Source organism: Gymnoscopelus microlampas (assembly GCF_963454915.1).
Source record: "Gymnoscopelus microlampas genome assembly, chromosome: 17".
NCBI lineage: Eukaryota > Metazoa > Chordata > Actinopteri > Myctophiformes > Myctophidae > Gymnoscopelus > Gymnoscopelus microlampas.
In genome coordinates this window covers 9,675,432-9,698,299 of record NC_139954.1, presented here as the reverse complement: position 1 = coordinate 9,698,299, position 22,868 = coordinate 9,675,432, and the positions used below count along the sequence as shown (strand labels likewise).

General features: G+C 42.4%; 1 protein-coding gene across 4 annotated transcripts in view; it reads left to right on the top strand.

The window, feature by feature from the left end:
• slc39a10 (solute carrier family 39 member 10) overlaps positions 1 to 22,868 on the top strand; it is a 60,850-nt gene that overhangs the window by 21,374 nt on the left and 16,608 nt on the right. For all 4 annotated transcript variants that reach the window (XM_084083609.1, XM_084083608.1, XM_084083610.1 and 1 more), the window contains 4 exons: positions 97 to 663; positions 1,749 to 1,926; positions 16,744 to 16,919; positions 20,590 to 20,757. In XM_084083609.1, the coding sequence (XP_083939735.1) occupies positions 97 to 663; positions 1,749 to 1,926; positions 16,744 to 16,919; positions 20,590 to 20,757 (1,089 nt within the window). The remainder of the gene's footprint in view (positions 1 to 96; positions 664 to 1,748; positions 1,927 to 16,743; positions 16,920 to 20,589; positions 20,758 to 22,868) is intronic.

Below are 22,868 nucleotides of genomic sequence, written 5' to 3'. Positions count from 1 at the left end.
ATAGAAATGTATGTATTATCAATATTTTAAATAATGTTTAAATAATCGATCACTTCGACTTGTTGGATTAAGTGGTTGCACACCCCCTGCTCACAGGGCCCACGGGAGCAGCCGACAGAGCCCACAGCAGCAGCGAGCGTCCCGTCGTCGCTCGTCTCCGGCGCAGAGGTCTCCGCCGCCGCCCCTACCGTGCCCGCAGTCAGCAGGACCAAGAGGCCAGGAGGAGGCCGGGGGAAGCAGGCCGGGGGAGGCGGGGGCAAGAACAGGGAACGAGGGCGAAACAAAACGGCCGTGCCCGTCTCGCCCCCGCCGGCCGTAGAGCACAGGCTCAAACACGATCGCGACCACGACAACGATCACGAACAGAGTCGCGACCATGATCACGACCACGACCATGACCACGATAGCAGCCATTCCCATAAGAAAAAGAGAGAGGCACCTGCGCCCACCGTGCCAGCCCCTGCAGTAGAGCAGCGTGGGCTTAAACATGATCACGATCACGACCGCGATAACGCTCATGAACAGAACCGTGATCACGACCGTGACCACGATCGTAGTCGTAATTCCCGTAAGAAAAAGAGGGAGGCGCCAAGTGGGCCCGTGAAGCCCACCTTGCCAGCTCTGCCGGGGCATCCAGACGGACTGTTTCACCAGCACGAGGAGGTAAGACTTCCCGGTGTTAAGTTTTTTTTTGATGATGCAAGAAGAAGCAGGGGAACAAGGCGTCGTCTCGCAGGGATTGTTTATGAAAGTGTGCTGTGGAATGTACTGGATGTAGCAGTATGATTATTCTGTATTGGAATGTCTTTAGCCAGAGAAATTACCTGAAGTATCAGCCAAATACATTAGGTTACTTGTCAATAAACAAGCTGTAGCTGAAATAAAATTTAAAAAAAAAATCCTAGTTTTATTTTTCATGTTGATGTTAAACATTTCTGACATGATGATAATTTGCCCCCAATATGAGTTATTCTGGTCCAATATAGTGGAAGCTGCGTGCATAAACGGAAACCTAAAGATTACAGGGCTGTGCTTAGAGGGCATATTTAGAAGGATAATTAGATATGGGTCCCATTGATTTCACACCAGTTTTATTTTGTCCTTTTTATTTGGGGGGGGGGGGGGGGGGGGGGGGACGTGGTGTAAATTGGCAACAGTCTCTCCTTAAAGCAGCGGTTGTTACCAATGATTGAACTTTCCCTTTTGATTGATTCCCTGTTGCAGTGATGCTCGCTTTTTGAATCTACATCCAAGCCGAGACGATTTCAAACACCCTCTTCTATCTTCAGACCACAGTCACTAGTAACACCACAACCCCCCCCCCCCCCCCCCTCATCCCTCCACCTCACCCCAAATTCACTATTTGCCATCAAACTAGATTTTCCAGAACAGAGTAGACAAAAATTATAGTTTTGTTACTTACCAGAGAGTGTCTGGGGTAGAGTAGATAAACACCAACCACAATTACCTCTCTGCCTTGAATCTATCCCTCTCCCCCCCCAGGGCGTACTCTTTAATCATTATATTTTTGGTGTTTAAAGGATTGGTAATGATTGTGCCCTTGAGCAAGACACTTAATCCCTAATTTCTCCAGCAGTAGCTACTCTGGGGCAAGCTCCCAAAGTGTTCATGTATCAAAAACCTCCTGACTACAAAGCTTTGTAGTGCAGTAAAACTCATTTGTACCCCTTCGACCGTGGATAAAGTCTCTCTCTCTCTCTCCTCTCTTCTCCCTCCGCTCCTTGCAGTGCTTGAACCTGACCCAGCTCCTCTCCTACTACGGCCTGAACCCCGACTCCCTCATCTCCCCCGACCAGTTCACCTTCCTGTGTCCGGCGCTGCTCTACCAGATAGACATGAGGGTCTGCATCCACCACTACCACCAAATGGACGTGGAGGAGGAGGCCCTGGAGCACGTCAACCCCGGTAAGAGGCCATTTGGACATATTTTACACCGGCACAGTTTTTTGCTCCTGCTTTCGAGGACCCCCCTTGAAAATCTCAATCTCTTATCCTAGTAGTGCAGGGGTACTTCAACAGGGGGTCCTGGACCCCTAGGGGGGGTCCTCAGAGTTACTACAGGGGGTCCGCCAAATCTTTGTGTGATGGGGAACATTAGCCGAAAATAGTAGATCTACAAGCTCGCAGCGCGAGGCGTTGTGAGCTTGTAGATCTGCTATTTTCTGAGATTTGGTACAGAGGGGGAAAAAAGAGCAGACCAATTACAGAGCCAATGGTCAAGTTGACTACATATTGAGGGTTTAACAGGTTAACTATCTAAAAAAATGCACATTATCATGAATGCAACTGGCTATATGAAATCTATGAAAAAGATTGTACAATTTATACAATATGTAGTGGGGGTCCCTGCTTCATCTGTCTCTCAGCTAGGGGGTCCATGGGCTGAAAAAACTTTGAAGACCCCTGCTCTAGTGACATTTCAAAATAAATAAATACTCTGGAAGGGGAGTGATGGTGGGCTATCATGACATTTTGTCTATATCGCCCAACCGTAGAGGGATGGAAGCCCTTGAGTTAACATAAATGTGGGTGCTCTCGTTTACAACACGTTTCTTTTCCTCCTTTTCAATTGGCCTCGGTACCTCAACGGCACCTTGCCACGACCCCACAGTTTGAGAACCGCTGCTTTACACACAATTGCCACTAATGCTGGGTTGTTGAACGGGGTCTATTGACACATTGTTTGAGCTCATCAGTGATGTGACTGAATAGAGCTCGTATTTGCACAATGGATCAAGTCACAGCCTTGTTTAGACCATTCAGTAAACAATCACTGTGGGATACAATCACAGAAGCTCTTTGTCATTCATTCAGGTTCTGAATCAACACTTGAAGTTGAAGTAAAAGGGTGCTACCACTCAATTTACACATTCTCATTTTTCTTAATGCATGAACATAAATAATAGTGATATTAGCACCTCTTTCTTTTTGTACCGAAAGTGAATTGCGAGGTATTTAATAATTAACCAGTATTAACCACTTACAAGTTGGCTCCGTACTTGGACCGCAGCGTCTGTTCTGCACTTTGTGTTCACATGTGGCGTTTTTATATCTGCTTGCTGAGAGTTGAAATATTTTCAACTTTTCGATGTTTTTTTTTAGGCAAGCGCCTTGCGTTCTCAGCTGGGAAGAAACAATTTTGGTGGATACGCAGCCTAAGAAGAATGCACATGAAAATCACACCAAATAAAAGCCGAAAATAGACAATGTATGCGCCAGAAATGATAAAGAGATTATCTACAGGCCGTCAATGAAAGGATATGCAACAGACACAACAAACTGTCGCAATAACATAATAACCACAGTATCAACCCTCCTAAGCCATTGATTGCATTACGTAATGCCATAAAGATGCATAACCTAATGCCCTCCTGATGGGAGCTTGTGAGTCAGCGATGACTATTATCAAACTATTGTAAAATGATAAATGGTGCATTTACAAAGCGCCTTTTTATCAAAAGCTCTTTACATTGTGTATTACATTGACCCATTATCACACCAAATGGCAGAGGAAACCATGCAAGGCTCCAACCTGCTCATTTGGAGCATTCCTAACACAGGGAGAGCCGGGAATTGAACCGGGCATCGCCCCGATTACCAACTCTACCTCCTGAGCTCAGTCTGAGCAAAAAGTTTTAACCCATTCAATCTGGGAACGCATCTACAAATGTCTTCTAAAACCTAAATTCACAGTTTTCTGAAACACTTATGTTGCTATAATATCAGTGGTGCTCAATTGTTTTCATGCCAAGGACCCCCAAAATGATATGCGTTTGGCTGCAGACCCCCCATCTCAAAATATTTAGTTCCAGGGTCCCCCCAAGAAGCAAGGATTTGAGTTACTAATGTTCGCTTTAAAAAGTATTTTCACACATTTTCATGATTTTTCAAAAACATAGCAGATCTACAAGCTCGTAGCGCAGCACTCGGTGCCGCACTATAAGCTTGTATATCTGCTATTTTTGAATAGCCAAAGACATCTAAAATGACAGAGATACGTTCCCTGATTGAATGGGTTAATTTTATATATTCCACCCCCCCCCCCCCCCCCGGATGCACACAGTAAAAATCTTCAGTGTTGATTTATCCATGTGCGACTCGGAGAGTCACAAATCTCCTTTTGTACACTCTTAAAGAGTTAATGAACACTGAGGGTTTTAACAGTGCACTACACTGTGTTCTGTTGAATTCTTCATGTGGTTGTTGGTGCAGAAGCGAGCCAGACAGAAGTCCCAGGGCAGGGACGAGTTCTTCTCTCTTAATGACACAGATCGGCACACAATGCTCACAAGTACATTTCAAACTGTTCTCAGGGTACGGGAACGCAGAGATACTCGAGTCCTGAAAAGTGCTGCTATTTGCCTTTTTTTTTTTTTTTTTTAACCCATTCAGACCGGGAACGCATCTGTGTCATTTTAAGATTTCTTTGGCTATTCAAAAAATCGTGCAAATCTTTGAATATATATATATATATATATATATATTTTTTTTAAAAGCGAACATTTGTAACAATTTTTTTTTTGCTTCTGGGATTTCTACAGATGTCTTCTAAATCCTTACAGTTTTTTGAAAAAAACGTATGTTTCTATGTATCAGTGGTCCTCGAACTTTTTCATGTGAAGGACCCTCAAAAATGTATTTTGCCGCAGACCCCCCGTCTCAAAATATTTTGTTCCAGGGACCCCCAAAAGCAAAGATTTGAGTAACAAATGTTCACTTTAAAAAAATACATTTTCACGATTTCTTAAATGGCAGATCTACAAGCTCGTAGCGTGGCATGAGCTTGTATATCTGCTATTTTTGAATAAATCCAAATAAATCCTAACAGATGCGTTCCCGGTCTTAATGGATTAAGTAAGATGAGAATGCAATCAAGAGAGCCCCAAAAACCCGGTGTTATTGGCCATTGTTGGTTACCAATTTCATGCCTCCTGCGTCCTCCCCCCATCCCAACACAAAATGCATCATTAACTTTTATAGACGGGATGGAGAAACCACAGCCTTGTAATGGCCCTGAGATTGCAAAATGACAGGCTTGTGATGGCCGTGCACCAGTCGTAAGGTCAGGGAAGTAGCTGCCCCCCCCCTTCATGAGTTTTTATGACAGTCCCTCTGTTTATCCGCGGTGCCAAAAGCCGTACAACAAGTCACATGATCTGATGGCTGGTGGTGCTTTTCAAGATTGCCTTTTGACCATCTCAACACCGCGCGCACACACCAATGCCCGGCCCTTACCTACACCATCATCACCGTCGACAACATCGTCATAAAAATAAAAGGGGGGAAAAAAGTAGGCTATAAGTCTTCAAGGTGCTCCTAAATCAACAGACTGTAAAAGGTAGAGAAAGATCTGGGCACTCGGGACATTTTTGGGAGGAAAAACTTATCATACAAAGCCTTATTATAACAGCCTTGTTATAACATTGCTTGTCAAGGTTAACCCATTAAGATCTGTGTCATTTTTAGATTTGAGCTAAAATGCATTATTTTACACTTTGGCTATTCAAAAATAACAGATTTACAAGCTCATAGCGCGGCACCAAGTGCCGCGCTACGAGCTTGTAGATCTGCTATTTTTGAAAAATCGAGAAAATGTGTGCAAATCTTTGAATATATATATATATATTTTTAAAGCGAACATTTTTAACTCAAATCTTTGCCTCTGGGGGTCCCTGGGACACAAATATTTCGAGATGGGGGTCCGCGGCCAAATACATGTACATTTTGGGGTCCTTGACATGAAAAAGTTTGAGAACCACTCACATATCAACATAAGCTTAAAAAAAAAAAAAGGATTTAGAAGACATTTTGTAGAATCGGAACCTCAGGCCTTAATGGGTTAACATTAGATCTGGGTTTGTTGTGATCACGTTATTTCCGAGTATACTCTTCTCCGGAAGTCATAGGATCACTCATAGGTTGGACGAAGAGCGTTTTTGACGTGTTTACACGACATTGGCACTCTGGGCTTTGGAAAGAATTGACGTGTTACACGTCATTGGCACTGTGAATGAGTTTAAAAAGTCAATATCATGACCACAGCAGTCTTCATCTGAACGTCGTATACATTTAGTTCACCGTAACAAACCATAGAGGAATGACCCTCGTTCACAATGATGATGTAAAATTACGAAAGTAAAACAAAGATGTAATCTCATTCAGAGGTTAAAAACATAAAACCATAAAACCTCAGGACTTTTATTATTATTCTTCTTTTTTTTTAACATTATTCCTCCAGGGGAGGATTTGCTGAGCACATACTGTGCTCTTCATAATCATACAGTAGCATACATTCAGACATTCTGGCTTTAGCTAATCAGACAACTTCCTTTCAAGCTGCTGTGAGACAAATAAACAAGGGGAAGTTTGTTTCCTATTTTGAGAATTCAGTCTTGTGATCTTCTGGACCAAAGCCCACTTCCTATAAGCCAGTGGGTCTCAAAGTGGGGTCCGGGGACCCCCAGGGGTCCTTAAGGAAGTTCAAAGGGGGTCCCCAGCTAAATTTGTGAATATAGCGTCAACACCAGTTTAACAACTTTAACCCTATGGGCCCTGTCGTGCGCCTTACCCCCTATGCCTAAACTTATTAACCATATTTTACATCTACATCGACAGCTTTTTTGAAAATGGCAGATCTGCAAGCTCAAAACACGTTGCGATGCGACACGTTGTGTGCTTGTTGATCTGCTCTTTTCAAAACATCTTGAACATTTTGGAACAATTTGTAATGTTTTTGAAGCATACTAACAACACAAATCTTGTATGGGGGTCCCTGGCACAAAAAACAAATGGTAGCTCTAAGCTACTAGTTACCAAATGTGTTGTCGTCATGAGAAACGTCATTTTTTCATTAGGTATCTTATGTTACCACAGCAACTAGATTGTTTTAATTTCATCTCCAGAGCAGGTGCATCACGAGACGTCCATTTCAAGGATGTGATGCTATTAGAAAATTAGACTTATAGAGCACTTTTCTAGACAAAAACGAAATGGTAAAAAGCTATCTCAGTATAAACACATACTGTAAGATAAAACAACCAATCACATTCTATGTCATAGAAGGACAAACCTGTCAGTATAGCCAATAACATAACATCACAGTAGCCAATAGAGTGGTGCCGCACACATCACATGTCACATTCCACGGATCCACTGGCATGTGACTTTAAAAGAGAAAATCCTCATTCATACCAAACATAAGCTTCTAAAATAAGAGACAATTATGATAAAAGAAAAGGGGAGAAAAGGCTAAATGTATTTGTACTATATAGCACATTTCAACAACAAGGCAGTTCAAAGTGCATACTTATAGTATTAAGAGACAAAGACACAGCAAAATAAATAAATTATAAAAGGACAAAACAGAATAAGACAGAATAAAAGTGTAAAATTACAGTGCAGAATAATGATTTAAAAATCTCAAAAGGCGGTAGCAAACTGCCTTTTTTTTGTTGCTTTCATTTAAAAGAACTGAGAAGACCTGCAGGTTTCTGTGTGTTTGTTCCAGATATGTGGTGCATACAAACCAAACACTGTCTGTCCCCAGAATCTGAATGAAATGTGGAGAAGCAGTGTTTGGTTTGACCCGAGAGAGATCTGGATGGTTCATGATATCGCACAAGAGAAGAAATATATTTTGCCCCTAAAAAGAAGGAGAAAAATGTATTCAGCACACTGTCAAAGAGGCCTCTGCTTTCCCTCTAAAGATCAATGTCCACTTGGGTTGGTCTTGACCGGTTTCAGTTCATAAGAAATAGAATAGTACAGCCTTCCTGTATTTTTCTGTCCCTCCTAATGATTTATAGTGGAAATAGCGTGGTGATGTTTTCTCAAAGTATTGATTAGCCCTTCTTCTTTCTTTTTTTTGCTTCACATCACATCCCTGAATTGATACCATTCAAATAGAAAAGCCACAAACGGGAGGGAGGTTATATTGGCGACTTCAAACGTGTCAGGTACAGATAAGCATGTCATTGCATACCAAGCAGCAAGGACAGCTCTGGGGCCTCATGATGTCCTGCGGTTTATGAGAATTTACTGTGGAATCAATGTTATAAAGTTAACGAATGCCTGGTCATGAAATTCTCATAAAACTATAAAAGTCAAAGGCTCGCCACAAACAACAGTATAAAAGGCTAGTTTCAGTATTAGGGGAAAAAATAACAAGCCATACAATTGGCATTAAACAAAAGTCAGCATTTTCTTTGAGATTTATGTGTGTGTGTGTGTGTGTGGGGGGGGTACTTTGTGGCCCATACGGTGTGGAGCAAACAACTAGCCACAATAGATAAACACAAGCCGTCTGGCTACAGCTAAACACAAGCCGTCTGGCTACAGCTAACTGGCTAGCATTACACTCTACCTGGCATTCTACCCAGAGGTGTAAAGTAACTAAGTACATGTACTCAAGTACTGTACTTAAGTACGATTTTAGGTGTTTTTTACTTTACAGGAGTATTTCCAATTTTCAGGACTTTTACTTCTACTCAAATATTGTACTTTTACTCCAATACCATTATTTTAAAACTTTAGTTACTTTGCGGATTTAGATTATTATTACAAAACATACATTAACCACTTCAGCCCTAATATATATTTCGGCTATTTGAAAATAGCAGATCTACGCATTGTGAGCTTGTAGATCTACTAATTTTCAAATTATTTTTGTACATTTGAAAACTTGAAAGGGAACATTCTGCATAATGAGTACTTTTAACTTTTTGTACTTTAAGTACATTTTGACACCAATACTGAACCAACCAATTTCAACCAATAACATCAACTCATCAATCAATCGATCAAAGTGATGTCTTTGTGTTAAAATATGTGTTAAATTATAGTTATTCAATTATTAGTTATAAATTATAGTTATTATATCATTGCTGTATAGTGTTTTTGTTCAGTAACAGAAGTCTCCAACTCTCCAGCCCTTTAGTAAACGGCAAGTGCATTTTCAGGTTGGGATACCTATTTTATCCAATCAGTAAAGAGAACTCGTAAGAGAAATTCCTCTCAAAGTTAGGTCCCACCCGCATATCCTTACTTAAAATGTCATGATAAGGCCGTTAGATGCCGTTTTATGTGGACTTTCAATCTATTTCCCCTTTTACAGACTTGTATCATCATTTTAAGCCGTCCTTTTTTTCTTTTCTTTTTTTTGTAGCTTGTTTTCAATTCCAGTTTAGAGCATTTACTTTTATTATTTTTCATTCCGTTGGTTGCTATTTCTCCCACTACCAAATGAATACCAAAGCACATGGTGAGGTCTTGTGGGACTGAATGCCTCCAGACTTGTGCTTATTAAAAAAAAAAGCCCAAGAAAGTTTTCCACCAAAGAACTGAATAATGCTGTCAAACCGAGCATGTGTTAAAGTTACAGGTCGAGAATGGAGGAAGTCCCCGACAGTACCCTCCTGTTAAATCTTTAACCCATTAAAGACCGGGAACGTGTCTCTGTAACCACTTCAACCATTATTTTATACTTTGGCTATTAAAAAATAGTAGATATACAAGCTCATAGCGCGGGGGTCCTTGACATGAAAAGGTTTGAAAGCCACTGATATAGAAACATATGTTTTTTTTCCAAAGAACTGTTAGGATCTAGAAGACATTTGTCAAATGTTCGATAAATGAACATTTGACAAATGACAAAAAAATATATTCAAAGATTTGCACACATTGTCACAATTTTTGAAAAATCGCAGATCTGCAAGCTTGTATATCTGCTATTTTTGAATAGCCAAAGACATAAAAAAAAAATGACACAGATGCGTTCCCGGTCTTAACAGGTTAATTATTACACACACTCACACTCCAGAGACAGCCTCAACACTTATAGCTCTAGGCAGCTAGTGAGCTACCACTGAAGACAGCTATAATAAAAAGGAAAAAAAAAATGCTGATGACATTGTGGATGATGGCATATATATAGGAGCCAAAAGGGCAGTGGTGACTCCTCATTAGCAGAGAAACTGGAGGCAGTAGATGCTCTCCCACGATGCACCAAGACACGGCCATGGGTGGACCACATGCCAAGGAGGCGCTAACACTCATTTACCTCCCGCTGACATCCTTGGGGGGTCTTCAGAAAATTGCATTCGGGTTTCTTTCTACTCCCCACCCTCCTCAGCTCTCCTCCCCCTTGTCTCTCGTTTTTTGCGCCTTGCCAATTAGGAGAGCCTAAGCGACACCGAGGGCCATTTTTTCTTCTTCATTCTTCTGAGCCACGGCTTCTTCTGAGCCACGGCTTGCGGGGGAGACTGGTAATTGGACGGAGGACACAGACCATTGGTTCTCATTGGTTCTCATTGGTTCTCCTCGGAAAATTGTTGGAGTGTGATTTTCATAATTTCTCTGTGGGAATAGCATACGCACATATGCAACCACACACAATCTCCACCCCCATCTTGTTAATGGTGATCCACTCTCTACAATGAAAGTGATCATTGAAGTGGGGTGTTGTGACAAGAGAACATAGTGTCATGTTCAGTGATATGTGCTCATTTAATATATATATATATATATGTTGGATGAAAGGATCACACGGTGACCACTGTTTGTTTATAAGAACCATTTGACACATGGGGTTGACGTGAGCTAGTGAACATATTCAACCTGCTTTTGACTGAAAGCACATAGTCAACGCCATTTGCACAAGACCCAGATCTGCAAGTTTACTTACGTCTCTGTCTAGTTTCGAGGCAGACGTTTCAAAGATTTGTTTACACTGGAGCATGCAACAAACTACCGAACACCAACCGGACGGCATCAGAGACTAGTCATCGTATCATAGTGGTTTGCAACTCTGGGAGAAGTCCACACAATCGCTTTCTTTATTTGCACTTTCCTTGTCGTAGTAGTGCTCCTCTGATCAAAACCAGTGGAGCTTCCTCAATCAAAACCTGTGCAGAGGAAGCCATTCTGCCTTTTAATACCACAGCTGAGTAGTAGTATCAGACCCCACATAAATCCCTAGTCGGGAATAGGTTCTGAGACCTGGCTGGAATAACCCGTGTGGGCCCAGTCACACCTGCAGTAAACATGGGTTTACTGTATATGGGTTGGTACTTCAGTGCAGCTTCAGAACAGCACTAAATGTGCTGTGAACATACACAGTAGGCTACAGTACAGAACATAGTAGGCTACAGTAAAAATGTTTGCAAGGGAAAAAAAAAACACTAACACAAGTTCTATTACTTGGATAGATGATGTGTACACAAGCGTCTTCCCCTATTTATGTCAAACTGTCGCAGTGTCAAGGCTACAAGGCAGGCTTCCAAAAGCTAATGGCTAATGGCTGTGTAATTAGCACTTAAAACGTCAAGCCCTGCCTCTTTCATTAGGATTGCCCTCCCAGGAGGGACTCTAGCCTCCCGTTTTTCTTTTTTTTCCCGGAGTGGACTCGCTGCCTTTGGGGACATTCTTTTTTGTAATGATTTTAAATCCTCCAGCTGTTTAACCCATTTAGACCGGGAAAGAAACTGTATTTTTTACATTTTTTTGGCCATTAAAAAATAGCAGATCTACAAGCTCATAGCGTGGCACCGAGTGCCGCGCTATGACCTTGTAGATCTGATTTCTTTGAAAACATTTTTGCAAATCTTTGAATGTATGTATTTTTTAAAGCAAACATTTGTAACTCAAATCTTTGCTTCTGCAAATGTCTTCTAAATCCTAACAGTTTTCTGAAAAACGTATGTGAGCTATATGAGTGGTTGTCAAACTTTTCCATGTCAAGGACCACCCAAAATTATATGCATTTGGCCGTGGACCCCCATCTCAAAATATGTTGTTCTAGGGGGACCCCCAGAAGCACAGACTGGAGTTAAAAATGTTCGCTTTAAAACAATATATTCAAAGATTTGCACGAAGTTTCCACAATTTAGAAAAAAATATCCCAAAGAAATCTAGAAATGACACAGATGCGTTCCCGGTCTTAATGTGTTAATGGGACAGGAACAGCTTGATTCACTCCCCCCCCCCCCCCCCCCTCCATGGCTGTTCCATCAAACGCAAAGCCACTTTCTATATCTCATCTTCACAACTCGCACCACTAGGGATTGATTAGGGAAGGGAAGGATGCATGTCTGCCTCCATCCTAATGTGATTTCCCCAAACGATAATTGGTATTTAGTCAAAGACATTTTCCCCCCTTAGGCGAAGTGTCAGCTTTTTGTCTTGTGTTGTTTAATTGAGTGAAGCTCTATGTGTGCCAACTATGCATATTCCCTAATTCTTTAAACTGCCATACTGACTGTGTGTACAGAAATGTGAATGCGCTGTAATGTCCATGACCCAGCAGTTATTGTCCATGTGCTGTGCACTTGAGCAAGGCACTTAACTCCCCATTCTGTCTGTAGTACTCCAGCTGCGTTGCGGACGGCGCAATTGTGCACGGTTGCTCCGTTGTGTGAACCACTTTAAGCCCTATACACTTTGTCGCACGACAAATGGCATCGCGACACATTGTGAGCTTGTAGATAAGCCATTTTTGCTATTTTGTAACATTTAAAATAGGGATGCCAGGGTCTATGGGGTTAATGAAATTGAGTGTGAACTTGAAGTAAGCGGTTCTGAGAAAAAAAAAATATGAAAAGAAAAAGAAATACAATCAAAGGAATGTGACCTCTTCCACGTGAATTGATCAAATGTAAAATTTGATTTTCTGCAGACCTGTTTTGCTTTACCGTGGGTGGGGGGGAAGAACAGGACGTTAGGGGGAAAAGAGTCACAAGGGTGACCTCCGTATGAACCACTGGAAAATGTAGAAAACAACCGTCAAGCCAAAACGTCCAAGGAAATCTAATATCTTGAACAAACCCTGTGAGTGACACCTTTTTTTTTTTATGAATACCAGATTTACGGTATTTTTCACCATTTGAAATGGCTGTGAAATAAAGGAATTATATGGAGATCTGAGATTCTTTTATACCCTTTAGATCTTTTTTTTTTGTTTCTCGTTCTTTTTGAACGTTTAAACATTTTGTGAAGTGAAGCTTTTTCTGAAAAGACCGAAAAGACCATGCAAGGAATGTGACCGGTTCTACCATGAATTTATCAAATGCAAAAAGGTTTGTTTACATCATTTTCTACAGACCTCTGTTTTGTATCATGTTAGGAAAGGAAGAATCTCAAGAATAGGAAGTTAGGGCAAAAGAGTCACAAGGCTGACCTCCTTATGAACTACCCCCCCAAAGGATACATGGAAAACAACCGTCATGCAAGGAACTCTAATATCCCAAACAAAAACCCTATGACTGATACCTCTTTAGATCTATACCGGACATATTGTTCCCCATTTGAAATAGTTATGAAATAAAGGCCTGTCACTAGAATTATGTGGAGTTCTGAGAAGAAAAAAAAGATATAGATTGTTTACCTTAGCCATCCTCAAAAGGACATTACAATCATCGTACCTTAATCACAGTACAGGGGGGGAATTTCTGCTGCCGTGTTATTTTTACTTTTTGTATTTTTAACCTTAACATGACGCGTAGATCTGTTGAAACTTGTTGATCGGGTCATGACACAGGCGTGCAGATAATAAATCAGGCATGACTCTAACCTTAAGCCCTAAATACCCATATTTTTAATTTATTTTTTACCATAAAATACAAAATGATAATTGTACAATGTTTCTCACATTGTAGTATACTTGTGGGGACATTTGGACCCTCACAAGTACACACACACACACACACACACACACACACACACACACACACACACACACACACACACACACACACACACACACACACACACACACACACACACACACACACACACACTGCTGTCTCTCTGTCAATAGGACTGCCATATCTGAATGCCAGCAGTGCAGGGTCTGGTAACGGTTTAGCAAACACACCACCAGCTCTGGTGTGACATTGAATTTCACACTACATTAAACATTTTGCCCTCTGTAACGAGAGCGCTAGGAGCTTCTTTTTTTTTCCCTCTTTTGCTTTTGGCCTTGGCAGGCAGGGCTGACAGACACTTTGCATGACAGTGTGCTTTTCTGATTTCTTTTTTTTTTTTTTTTTACTTGTGCTTTCTGCTCCACGTCTCCCGTCGGCAGACTTGAATGAAAAATGAGGTGATGGGGGATTTTGCTGAAATATCAATTTACTGCTTTTGCTTTTGGCCTCCTGTTCCCTCCCAAGGACGTGGAGTTGAGTCCCCTCTGAACGTAGTTGTCTTTTTTACCAGCGCATGGGTTATATGAGGTACTGCAGGCACTTAAGGGAACGCCCCTTCTATGGGAACTCCCCTTTGCATACATCACATCTACATTAATTAGTTGTACAGGTGTTACTGTTCACGTATCGCCCTACAACGGTTTGTATTATGCGGCAGTGGCTCGGGAGGTGGAGCGGCTTAGCCTGGCATTGGCCAGACTGATAACGTGGATTCACTCTCACGTTCTGATTTCTCATGCTCGCTCCCTATGGGCCGAAGTCCAGACTGATACCGGGGAGGAACGTGAGAGTGAATCCACGTTGTCAGTCTGGCCAATGCCAGGCTAAGAGCGGCTGTCTTGGAATCCGAAGGTTCCAGGTTAGATTCCCGGCTCCCCCTGGCTATGTGTCAAAGTGTCCTTTTATCAAGACACTGAACCCCCAACTGCTCCCGGTGAGCAGGTTGGTGCCTTGCATGGTTTCTTCTGCCATCGGTGTGAATGTGTGTGTGTGTGTGTGTGTGTGTGTGTGTGTGTGTGAATGTGAAATACATTGTAAAGCGCTTTGGAGAAAAGCCCTATATATATGCAGTCCATTTACCATTTATATCTTAGGAGAAGTTATGCATGCATAACCTACAAAATAACTAAATTAAGCTCTACCAATGGGTGGGAATTATCATTTTTCGTCTCCTGGCGATGACATTAAATGTTACGCCGTCGACCACCTATGTGTCTAGACATTTTGATATGAAACGGATTTCTGTTCCTGAATATATATTACTTTTTTGCAAACTTTTAAACTCGCTATCCACTACCTACTAAATGAAATGGATGAATATTGTGCAACTGCATGGCCTACTTCTCTCCTTAAACCTTATCATGATGTAATTTTTGATAACGCAGACATAGCCTATCTGCCTGTGCCTCGGGGTCTGCAGTCTCTCCCGTCTCCACCGGCTTGCAGCATTTAAGTCACGTGATCACAGCCCCCTGCTGACAATAACATGGGTTGTAAACACACCATTAGTGCAGCGACTCCCAACCTGGGTTGCCAGATCTGCTTATTATAATTTCCCTGCAAGATTTTATTTGAAAATAGCCGATCTACAAGCTCACAACGCGTCGCATCGCGACGCGTTGTGAGCTTGTAGATCTGCTATTTTCAAATAGCTGATGTATGCGTTCATGTTGGCCCATAGTCGCTTCTTTTGGGCTGGTTTTCTTAGACCTGGTTGCTTGTTTCTCTCACAGAATCTGGCAACACTGTTCCCCAACCTGTGGGCCGAGGCACAAATAATTGGCAAAACACCAAGATTGTATTGATAATATAACATCAATATTTAAAAAATAATGATGTACAAATATATATATTTAAATAAATCATTGCATATTTTCTTTAAAACCTTGAGAAATGGGAACATTTTGTTCCATTGATCCAAGCTGGAACACAATCGATCGATTGATCATTAAAATAAACATGCTCTGAAGATGCTCACTCATGTGATTGCTTAACAAGACAGCAGCCTTGTTGACAAGGCAGCTGCCTTGTTAAGTTGGTCACCCGCCGGGGACGCTGTGGGCACTGGGCGGCGTGTCTTCTCCTCCGCGTCATCAGCGCCCCATACCCTAGGTGGGGTTGGCGAAAGGGCCCGCTCTGTGTGGAGTTTGCATGTTCTCCGCGTGTCTCCTAGGGTAGTTAATACCCTCGCAAAAACATGCAGTAATCCTGGTCGCTATTACCGCCTCCCCCATGACTGCCGGGGGGCGCCTGATGGAGGGGAAAGGAACTGGTTGGAATAACGTGTTCCTTCCACGCGCCACGTCCAACCGGGGGAAACTCCCCCCTGTCAGGTGACAAGAAGCTCAGTTGGCTCTCATGCATTGAAGGAGGCGTGAGCTCGGCTCTGGGCTCCCTAGGCTGGCGGGAGGGAGTGTAGCGCCCAGGATCACTTAGAAAATTGTCACCGGGTGAAAAGGGGTTACAAAATCGAGGGATAAAAAACATTATTTAACCCATTAAGACCTGGAACTGTGTTATTTTTTGAGGTAAAAAGGGCATTATACACTTTGGCCTATTCAAAAATAGCAGATATACAAGCTCGTAGCGCGGCACCGAGTGCCGCGCTACGAGCTTGTATATCTGCTATTTTTGAAAAATCGTGAAAATGTGTGCAAATCTTTGAATACATATATGTTTAAAGCGAACATTTTAAACTCAAATCTTTGCTTCTGGGAGTCCCTGGAACAACATATTTTGATGGGGATCCGCGGCCAAATACATATCATTGTGGGGGTCCTTGACATGAAAAAGATTGAGCACCACTGATATAGAAACATACGTTTTTGAGAATACTGTTGAGATTTAGGAGACATGTAGAATCGTACCGACCTGACTCTGGACCGAACCAAACTTTTTTTTCGTCTGTCCTAGTGGAGTATGCATTGGGCTTGAGGCCTTCCCAGAAGGGGAAGACTACCGTTTGAAATAACTGTCTGTCTCTCTCTCTGTCTGTCTGTCTCTCTGCCTGTCTCTCTCTCTCCAGTGTGGGTGTGGGTGTGGGGCTTTGTGTCCATCACCATCATCAGCCTGCTGTCCCTGCTGGGTGTGATCCTGGTGCCCATCCTCAACCAATCGTGCTTCAAGTTCCTCCTCACCTTCCTGGTGGCGCTGGCGGTGGGCACGCTCAGCGGCGACGCCCTCCTTCACCTGCTGCCCCATGTGAGTATATCAACGCCCAGCAAGAAAAATTAATGCTAGGAGAGAAGAGATGTCTCTAAAGGCCCAGCGATTCGCAACGTTTTCCATTTCAAGGACCCCTATGTTGATGTAATTTAGGCCAGTGGTTCTCAAACTTTTTCATGTCAAGGACCCCCAAATTGACACTTATTAGCCCGCGGACCACCATGCGAAAAGATAAGCCAGGGACCCCCATAAGAGAAGATTTTTACGGCTCTATAGCAGTGATTCTCAACCATTTTAATTTCAAGGACCCCCAGTTTAACATGCATTAGGCTTCGGACCCCCATTTAATGGCATTTCTATCTCTGGGACCCCAATTCATATTGTAAAATCAATGTTAATCTAACTCTGAGAGTGTACAAATGGAACCAAATGGACCCGTTAGGGTCCATTTGGTTCCATTTGTACACTCTCAGAGTTACAGACCCATAAGGGTCCATTTGGTTCCTGTCCATCATTTAGCTGGGGACCCCTGGAACCCCCTCAAGTACCCCTGGGGGTCCCCGGACCCCACTTTGAGAACCAACGATTTAGGCTACCGACTCTCTCTGTGTGAACCTTTCCAAAATATAACCATAGAAGCGATTCAAACACTTCTGGGCTAAACGGTGTCATGCACGAAAACGCGCCTGGTCGCTCGTGTCGGTGTGAATGAGCTCCGGTTGAACCACACGGGCACGCCCATGAAAAAAACCCACCAAAACACACATTTTCTCTCTCTCTCTCGAGCGCTCTCTCTCTCTCTCCCTCTCTCCTTCTTTCCCCCTCTCTTTCTCTCTCTCTCTGGAAAGCAATAGGCTCTATGCACAGCAGCCATTTTTGGAGAGAAATTGGGCCTCTTCACAGGTGTTACCAATGATACTAATGAAGGCTCTGTTCCATTCTGGTCAAACAGAGTCAGGGTGCTGATATTGTGCATGTTGGCTCACTAGAAACACTAGTAGGTCTCAAAGTGTGGTCCAGGGACCCTCATGGTTCCTTGAGGGGGTGTAACTCTGAGAGTGTACAAATGGAACCAAATGGACCCTCCCGGGTCCATTTGGTTCCATTTGTACACTCTCAGAGTTATGGAGGTCCTTGAAATTAAAAAGTTTGAGAACCACTAAATGGAACAGATCCTTAATTAGTATCATTGGTAACACCTGTGAAGGAAGCAAGGAAGGGGCCCAATTTCTGTCCAATATGGCTGCTGTGCATAGAGCCTATTGAATGAACTTGCTAGTGTGTTTGTTTGTTTTTTGGCGAGTTGCAGGACGGGCTGGGTCGTTGATTAATATTCATTTTTGCGGGTCGGGACGGGTTGGGCTCCCGTGCGGGGCGGGTTATGAAAAAACCTGACCAGCGCATCACGAGTAGTTACCTATTGTGACCATGCAACGGTTTGACATTACCACGAAATGAAATCTAATGACTATGCCAGCTTCATGGGTGAATAGAAAAATGTGCCTTTTTGAGAATGTGCCTTTTTGCTCGGAGCAAAGCAATGATAAATTGCTAAGCTTGATGCAGTGGGAACAAAAGCGTCTAAAGCAAATCGACTTTACGGCAGACGTTTCACAGTCACGCTGGTGAATTTTAGCATTGTGAGAGACTCATTCAAGTTGAGAAATATTGATCGAACTGTCCAGGAAATCCAGAGCGCTCGGTCCTAACAAGACCCAGCGCGGGAGGTTTTGACGTATCAATGCGTCTCATCACGGTTCCTGCCATGCAGAGCGACCGCTGTGATGTGACTAATTGGTTGGTAAAAGCAAAACACGAGTTAAAACAGTGGGAGATTTAGTATTTTCTTGGTGCTCTCTGCTCTCCTCCCAGTGGGTCTGTGACACAGATGAGCAATATCAAGAAACCATCCCACGAATGAACCCCACGTTTTAGATGTTGGAAATAAAAGCGGTCTGAAAAAGCCTCCTCCTGTTTCCGTCTCTGGAGCTCAAAAACACCACCACAGACTTTTCTCTTAAAACAGTGTGGTGTAGTGCAGTGGTTCTCAACCAGTGGTCCGGGGACCACCGGTGGTCCTTGAGGGGGTTGCAGGTGGTCCCCGGCTAACCAAATGGACCCTTATAGATCTTTAACTCTTGAGTTAAAGATCTACCCTTACGGGTCCATTTGGTTTCACTTTACGCTCTAAAGAGTTAAATTATTGTTAAACATCTCCATTACTTAATTAAAGAATTGTTATTTTGATCAACGTTTGCCTGTTATGTATCCTATGGCACCACATCAATACAGCAAGGAACTGTGGACAAAATCGTATCCAACGATGACAAAATATTCAAAGGTTTGGGTCTGAGAGTCTAAATCTCATCAAATGGTGGTCCTTGGCTCAAATACCAAATAAACAATGAACCTTTGTATGAAAAGGGTTGAAAACCACTGGTGTAGTGGGTGGATATTATTAGCACAATCGGCTAACAGCCTCCTGTGAGCAATTCCATCAAAACCTGCGGTCTAATTGGCTGTGACAACATTGCACTCTTGTTGTCACACTCTCATTTAGAAGTGAACGCGCCGTGTTTCCGTCGATGCGGCTGAAATCACGCACATCCAAACACTCATTAGACACTTATTTCATACTTGGAGAAATGTCTATATATATATATAGTATAACGCGATCAAAGTATAATCATTTCCACTATGTTGCACTTTGTTCAAATGTGCCATTTCCTCCTTTACTTTTTTCAGAAATGCTATCTGTCTGTGCTGTGTAAAACCCAGGCTGTGTTAACCTTGACTTCAGAATTCTTGCAATTATATGTGCAGGTTTTCATTACCAAAAAAACCCCAAAAACTGTTCACCTTATTGTTTGATGTGGTTAGTAAACCAATATTTCAGGAACACTGATGCAGTAACATTTCAGTTCATTTTGTCCGTTAGTGGCGTGGATATATCTTTCTTTTTCTGTTTTGTTCCAGGGACCCCCCAGACGCAAAGATTTGAGTTACAAATGTTCGCTTTAAAAATATATATATATTCAAAGATTTGCACACATTTGCTTTTGCATTGCATTACACAGGGAAAGGCTTATGGTTCGAAACCGTGGTTGCTTGATACTTAGTATACCTTTCTAACCGTCGAGAGACTAATTGAGAACGGTGTCGATCACAAAAAAAAAAAACACATTTTCAAGCTAACAACGCTTGCGTCATGTTGTTGGCTTAACCCATTAAGACCTGGAACTGTGTCATTTTTAGATTTGAGCTAAAAAGCATTATTTTACACTTTGGGCTATTCAAAAATAGCAGATATACAAGCTCATAGCGCGGCACCGAGTGCCGCGCTACGAGCTTGTAGATCTGCTATTTTTGAAAAATCGTGAAAATGTGTGCAAATCCGTGAATACATATATTTTTAAAGCGAACATTTTTAACTCAAATCTTTGCTTCTGGGGGGTCCCTGGAACAACATATTTTGATGGGGGTCCGCGGCCAAATACATATAATGTTGGGGGTCCTTGACATGAAAAAGATTGAGCACCACTGATATAGAAACATAAGTTTTTCAGAATACTGTCGAGATTTAGGAGACATGTAGAATCGGCTTCAGGTCTCAATGGGTTAAAAGTCAAAGTATAGTATAAAATTCGGCTTTATCTTTCCCCTTTCTATCCCTCTACACCCCCCTCGCTCTCTCTCTCTCTCTCAGTCCCAGGGGCAGCACGACCACAGCAACCCGGGAGAGCCTAAGGAGGAGCAGAGCATGCTGGTGGAGTTTGACGGCGTGTGGAAGGGCCTCACGGCGCTGTCGGGCATCTACCTCCTCTTCATCATCGAACACTGCATCGGCATGTTCAAGCACTACAAAGATCAAGGGGTGAGCTCCACCAGCTTGGCAAACTGACTGCGCGGTCAAATCCCGAGTGTCCACAAAATGTAACCCAACTGGACCCTTAAGGGTCCGTACTGTAGCAGTGGTGGAAAGTAACTTGGTACATTTTCTTAAGTACTGTACAATTTTGAGGTATTTGTACTTTTACTTGAGTATTTCCAATACTTTTACTTCTACTCTTCCACTGCATTTCGGATCCAAATATTGTACGTTTATCCCACTACATTTATTTGAAAACTTGAGTTACTAGTTACTTTGTAGATTGATTATTATTACAAAACATACATTAACCACTTCAACCCTATATATATTTCGGCCATTTGAAAATAGCCGATCTACAAGCTCACAATGCGTCGCAATGCGACGCATTGTGAGCTTGTAGATCTGCTATTTTCAAAAGATGTGTATACATTTGAAAACTTGAAATGGGACATTATACATAATGAGTACTTTTACTTTTGGTACTCTTACATTTTGATATCAATAGTTTTGTACTTTTACTCAAGTAGATTTTGAATTCCGGGCTTTCACTTGTAACAGAGTATTTCTATATTGCAATATTGATACTTTTACTTAAGTAAAAACTGGGAGTATTTTTTCCACCACTGGTCTGTAGTTCTGAGAGCGTACAAATGGAACCAAATGGACCCATAACGGGCTTATTTGGTTCCATTTGTATGCTCTCCGAGTTAAAAGTACGTTGCAGCCATATCTGAGTGGGTAGAGAGGGGCCGTCTGGAAATCGGAAAGGCCGCTGGCTCGAACCTCGGCTCGCCCCAACCTATGTGTAGAAGTTTCCCTGAGCAAGTTACCGTACTTAACCCCTAAAAGCTCTCGCCTGTGCGCTCATTATGACTTATCTGAGCAGCCATCTGCTGGGTGTAGTATTTACCCTCCTCTGGGGGGGCCCAGAAAATACTCCTTTTCCCCTTAAGGCTGTGACACACTTTAAAGTTGATGTCGGGCCCGTCCGTCTATAATCATCTGTGGCAGAACATGTGTTTTTGAATGTACACGGTAGTGTCTGTGGTGCTGAGGTGTCTGCTTTAGCTGTTCACCAGACACTCGAGAACAATTGCGCGCGTTTGCGTGCGCGCGTGCGTGTGTCAGAAACACACACGTGTGTCAATGTCAGGAGTAAGGCAGAATTAGGCATTATTTCAACCTTTTTTATATCAAGGTCCATTATTTATTCGTCATTTGAGCCACGGAACCACCGTTTGATGAGATTCAGCCTCTCAGACCCAATACTTAGTATTTTGTCGTTGTTGGATAAGATTTTGTCCACAATTCCACCATGCTGCATAGATCTATGTTGGTACCAATAGGACAGAGAACAGGCAGACGTTGATCAAGATAACAATTATTTCACTAAGTAATTCACATGTTTAACAATAATTTAACTCCTGAGACTGTAAAATGAAGTCAAATGGACCCTTACGGGTCCATTTGACTTCATTTTACAGTCTCAGGAGTTAAAGATCCATACGGGTCCATTTGGTTACCAACTCTTCCATAATTTTGCTGGGGACCACTGCATTAGGCAATTTTGTGTGTGTGTGTGTGTGTGTGTATGTGTGAGAGAGACGCATGACTGTGCAGATTTCTACGGCGTACCATGGAAATGTGCTGTCCTGTTTGTTTTTGTTGTGTGATGCTTCCGAAACCCCCTTTTATTTACACTGCAGAATACTGCCACCTCCTGGCATGGAGTTATTTCCTTTCACTCAGGCGCTACAGCTACCTGACCCTTACTGATCTCCTACAGGCATTAGTCTGTAGTAATCAGGACAAGTCACTTAGGTGTATTAGGCCAGGGGCCTTTTCCTTCCTGTGTGTCCTACCTGTGCCAGCCCACTTCTCTTTAAGTTTGAGGCCCGCTAGCGCCACTCTTTAAGAAAAGGGGTCATTAACCCCCAACGAGCCCCGGTGGCAAACGTCCCAATTTAACCCATTAAGACCGGGAATCTGCGTAATTCTAGATTTTAACCACTTTGACTATTCAAAAATAGCAGATATACATGCTTTTGCATTTGTGCAAATCTTTGAATATATGAATGTTTTTAAAGCAAACATTTTTTTTTACTCAAATGTTT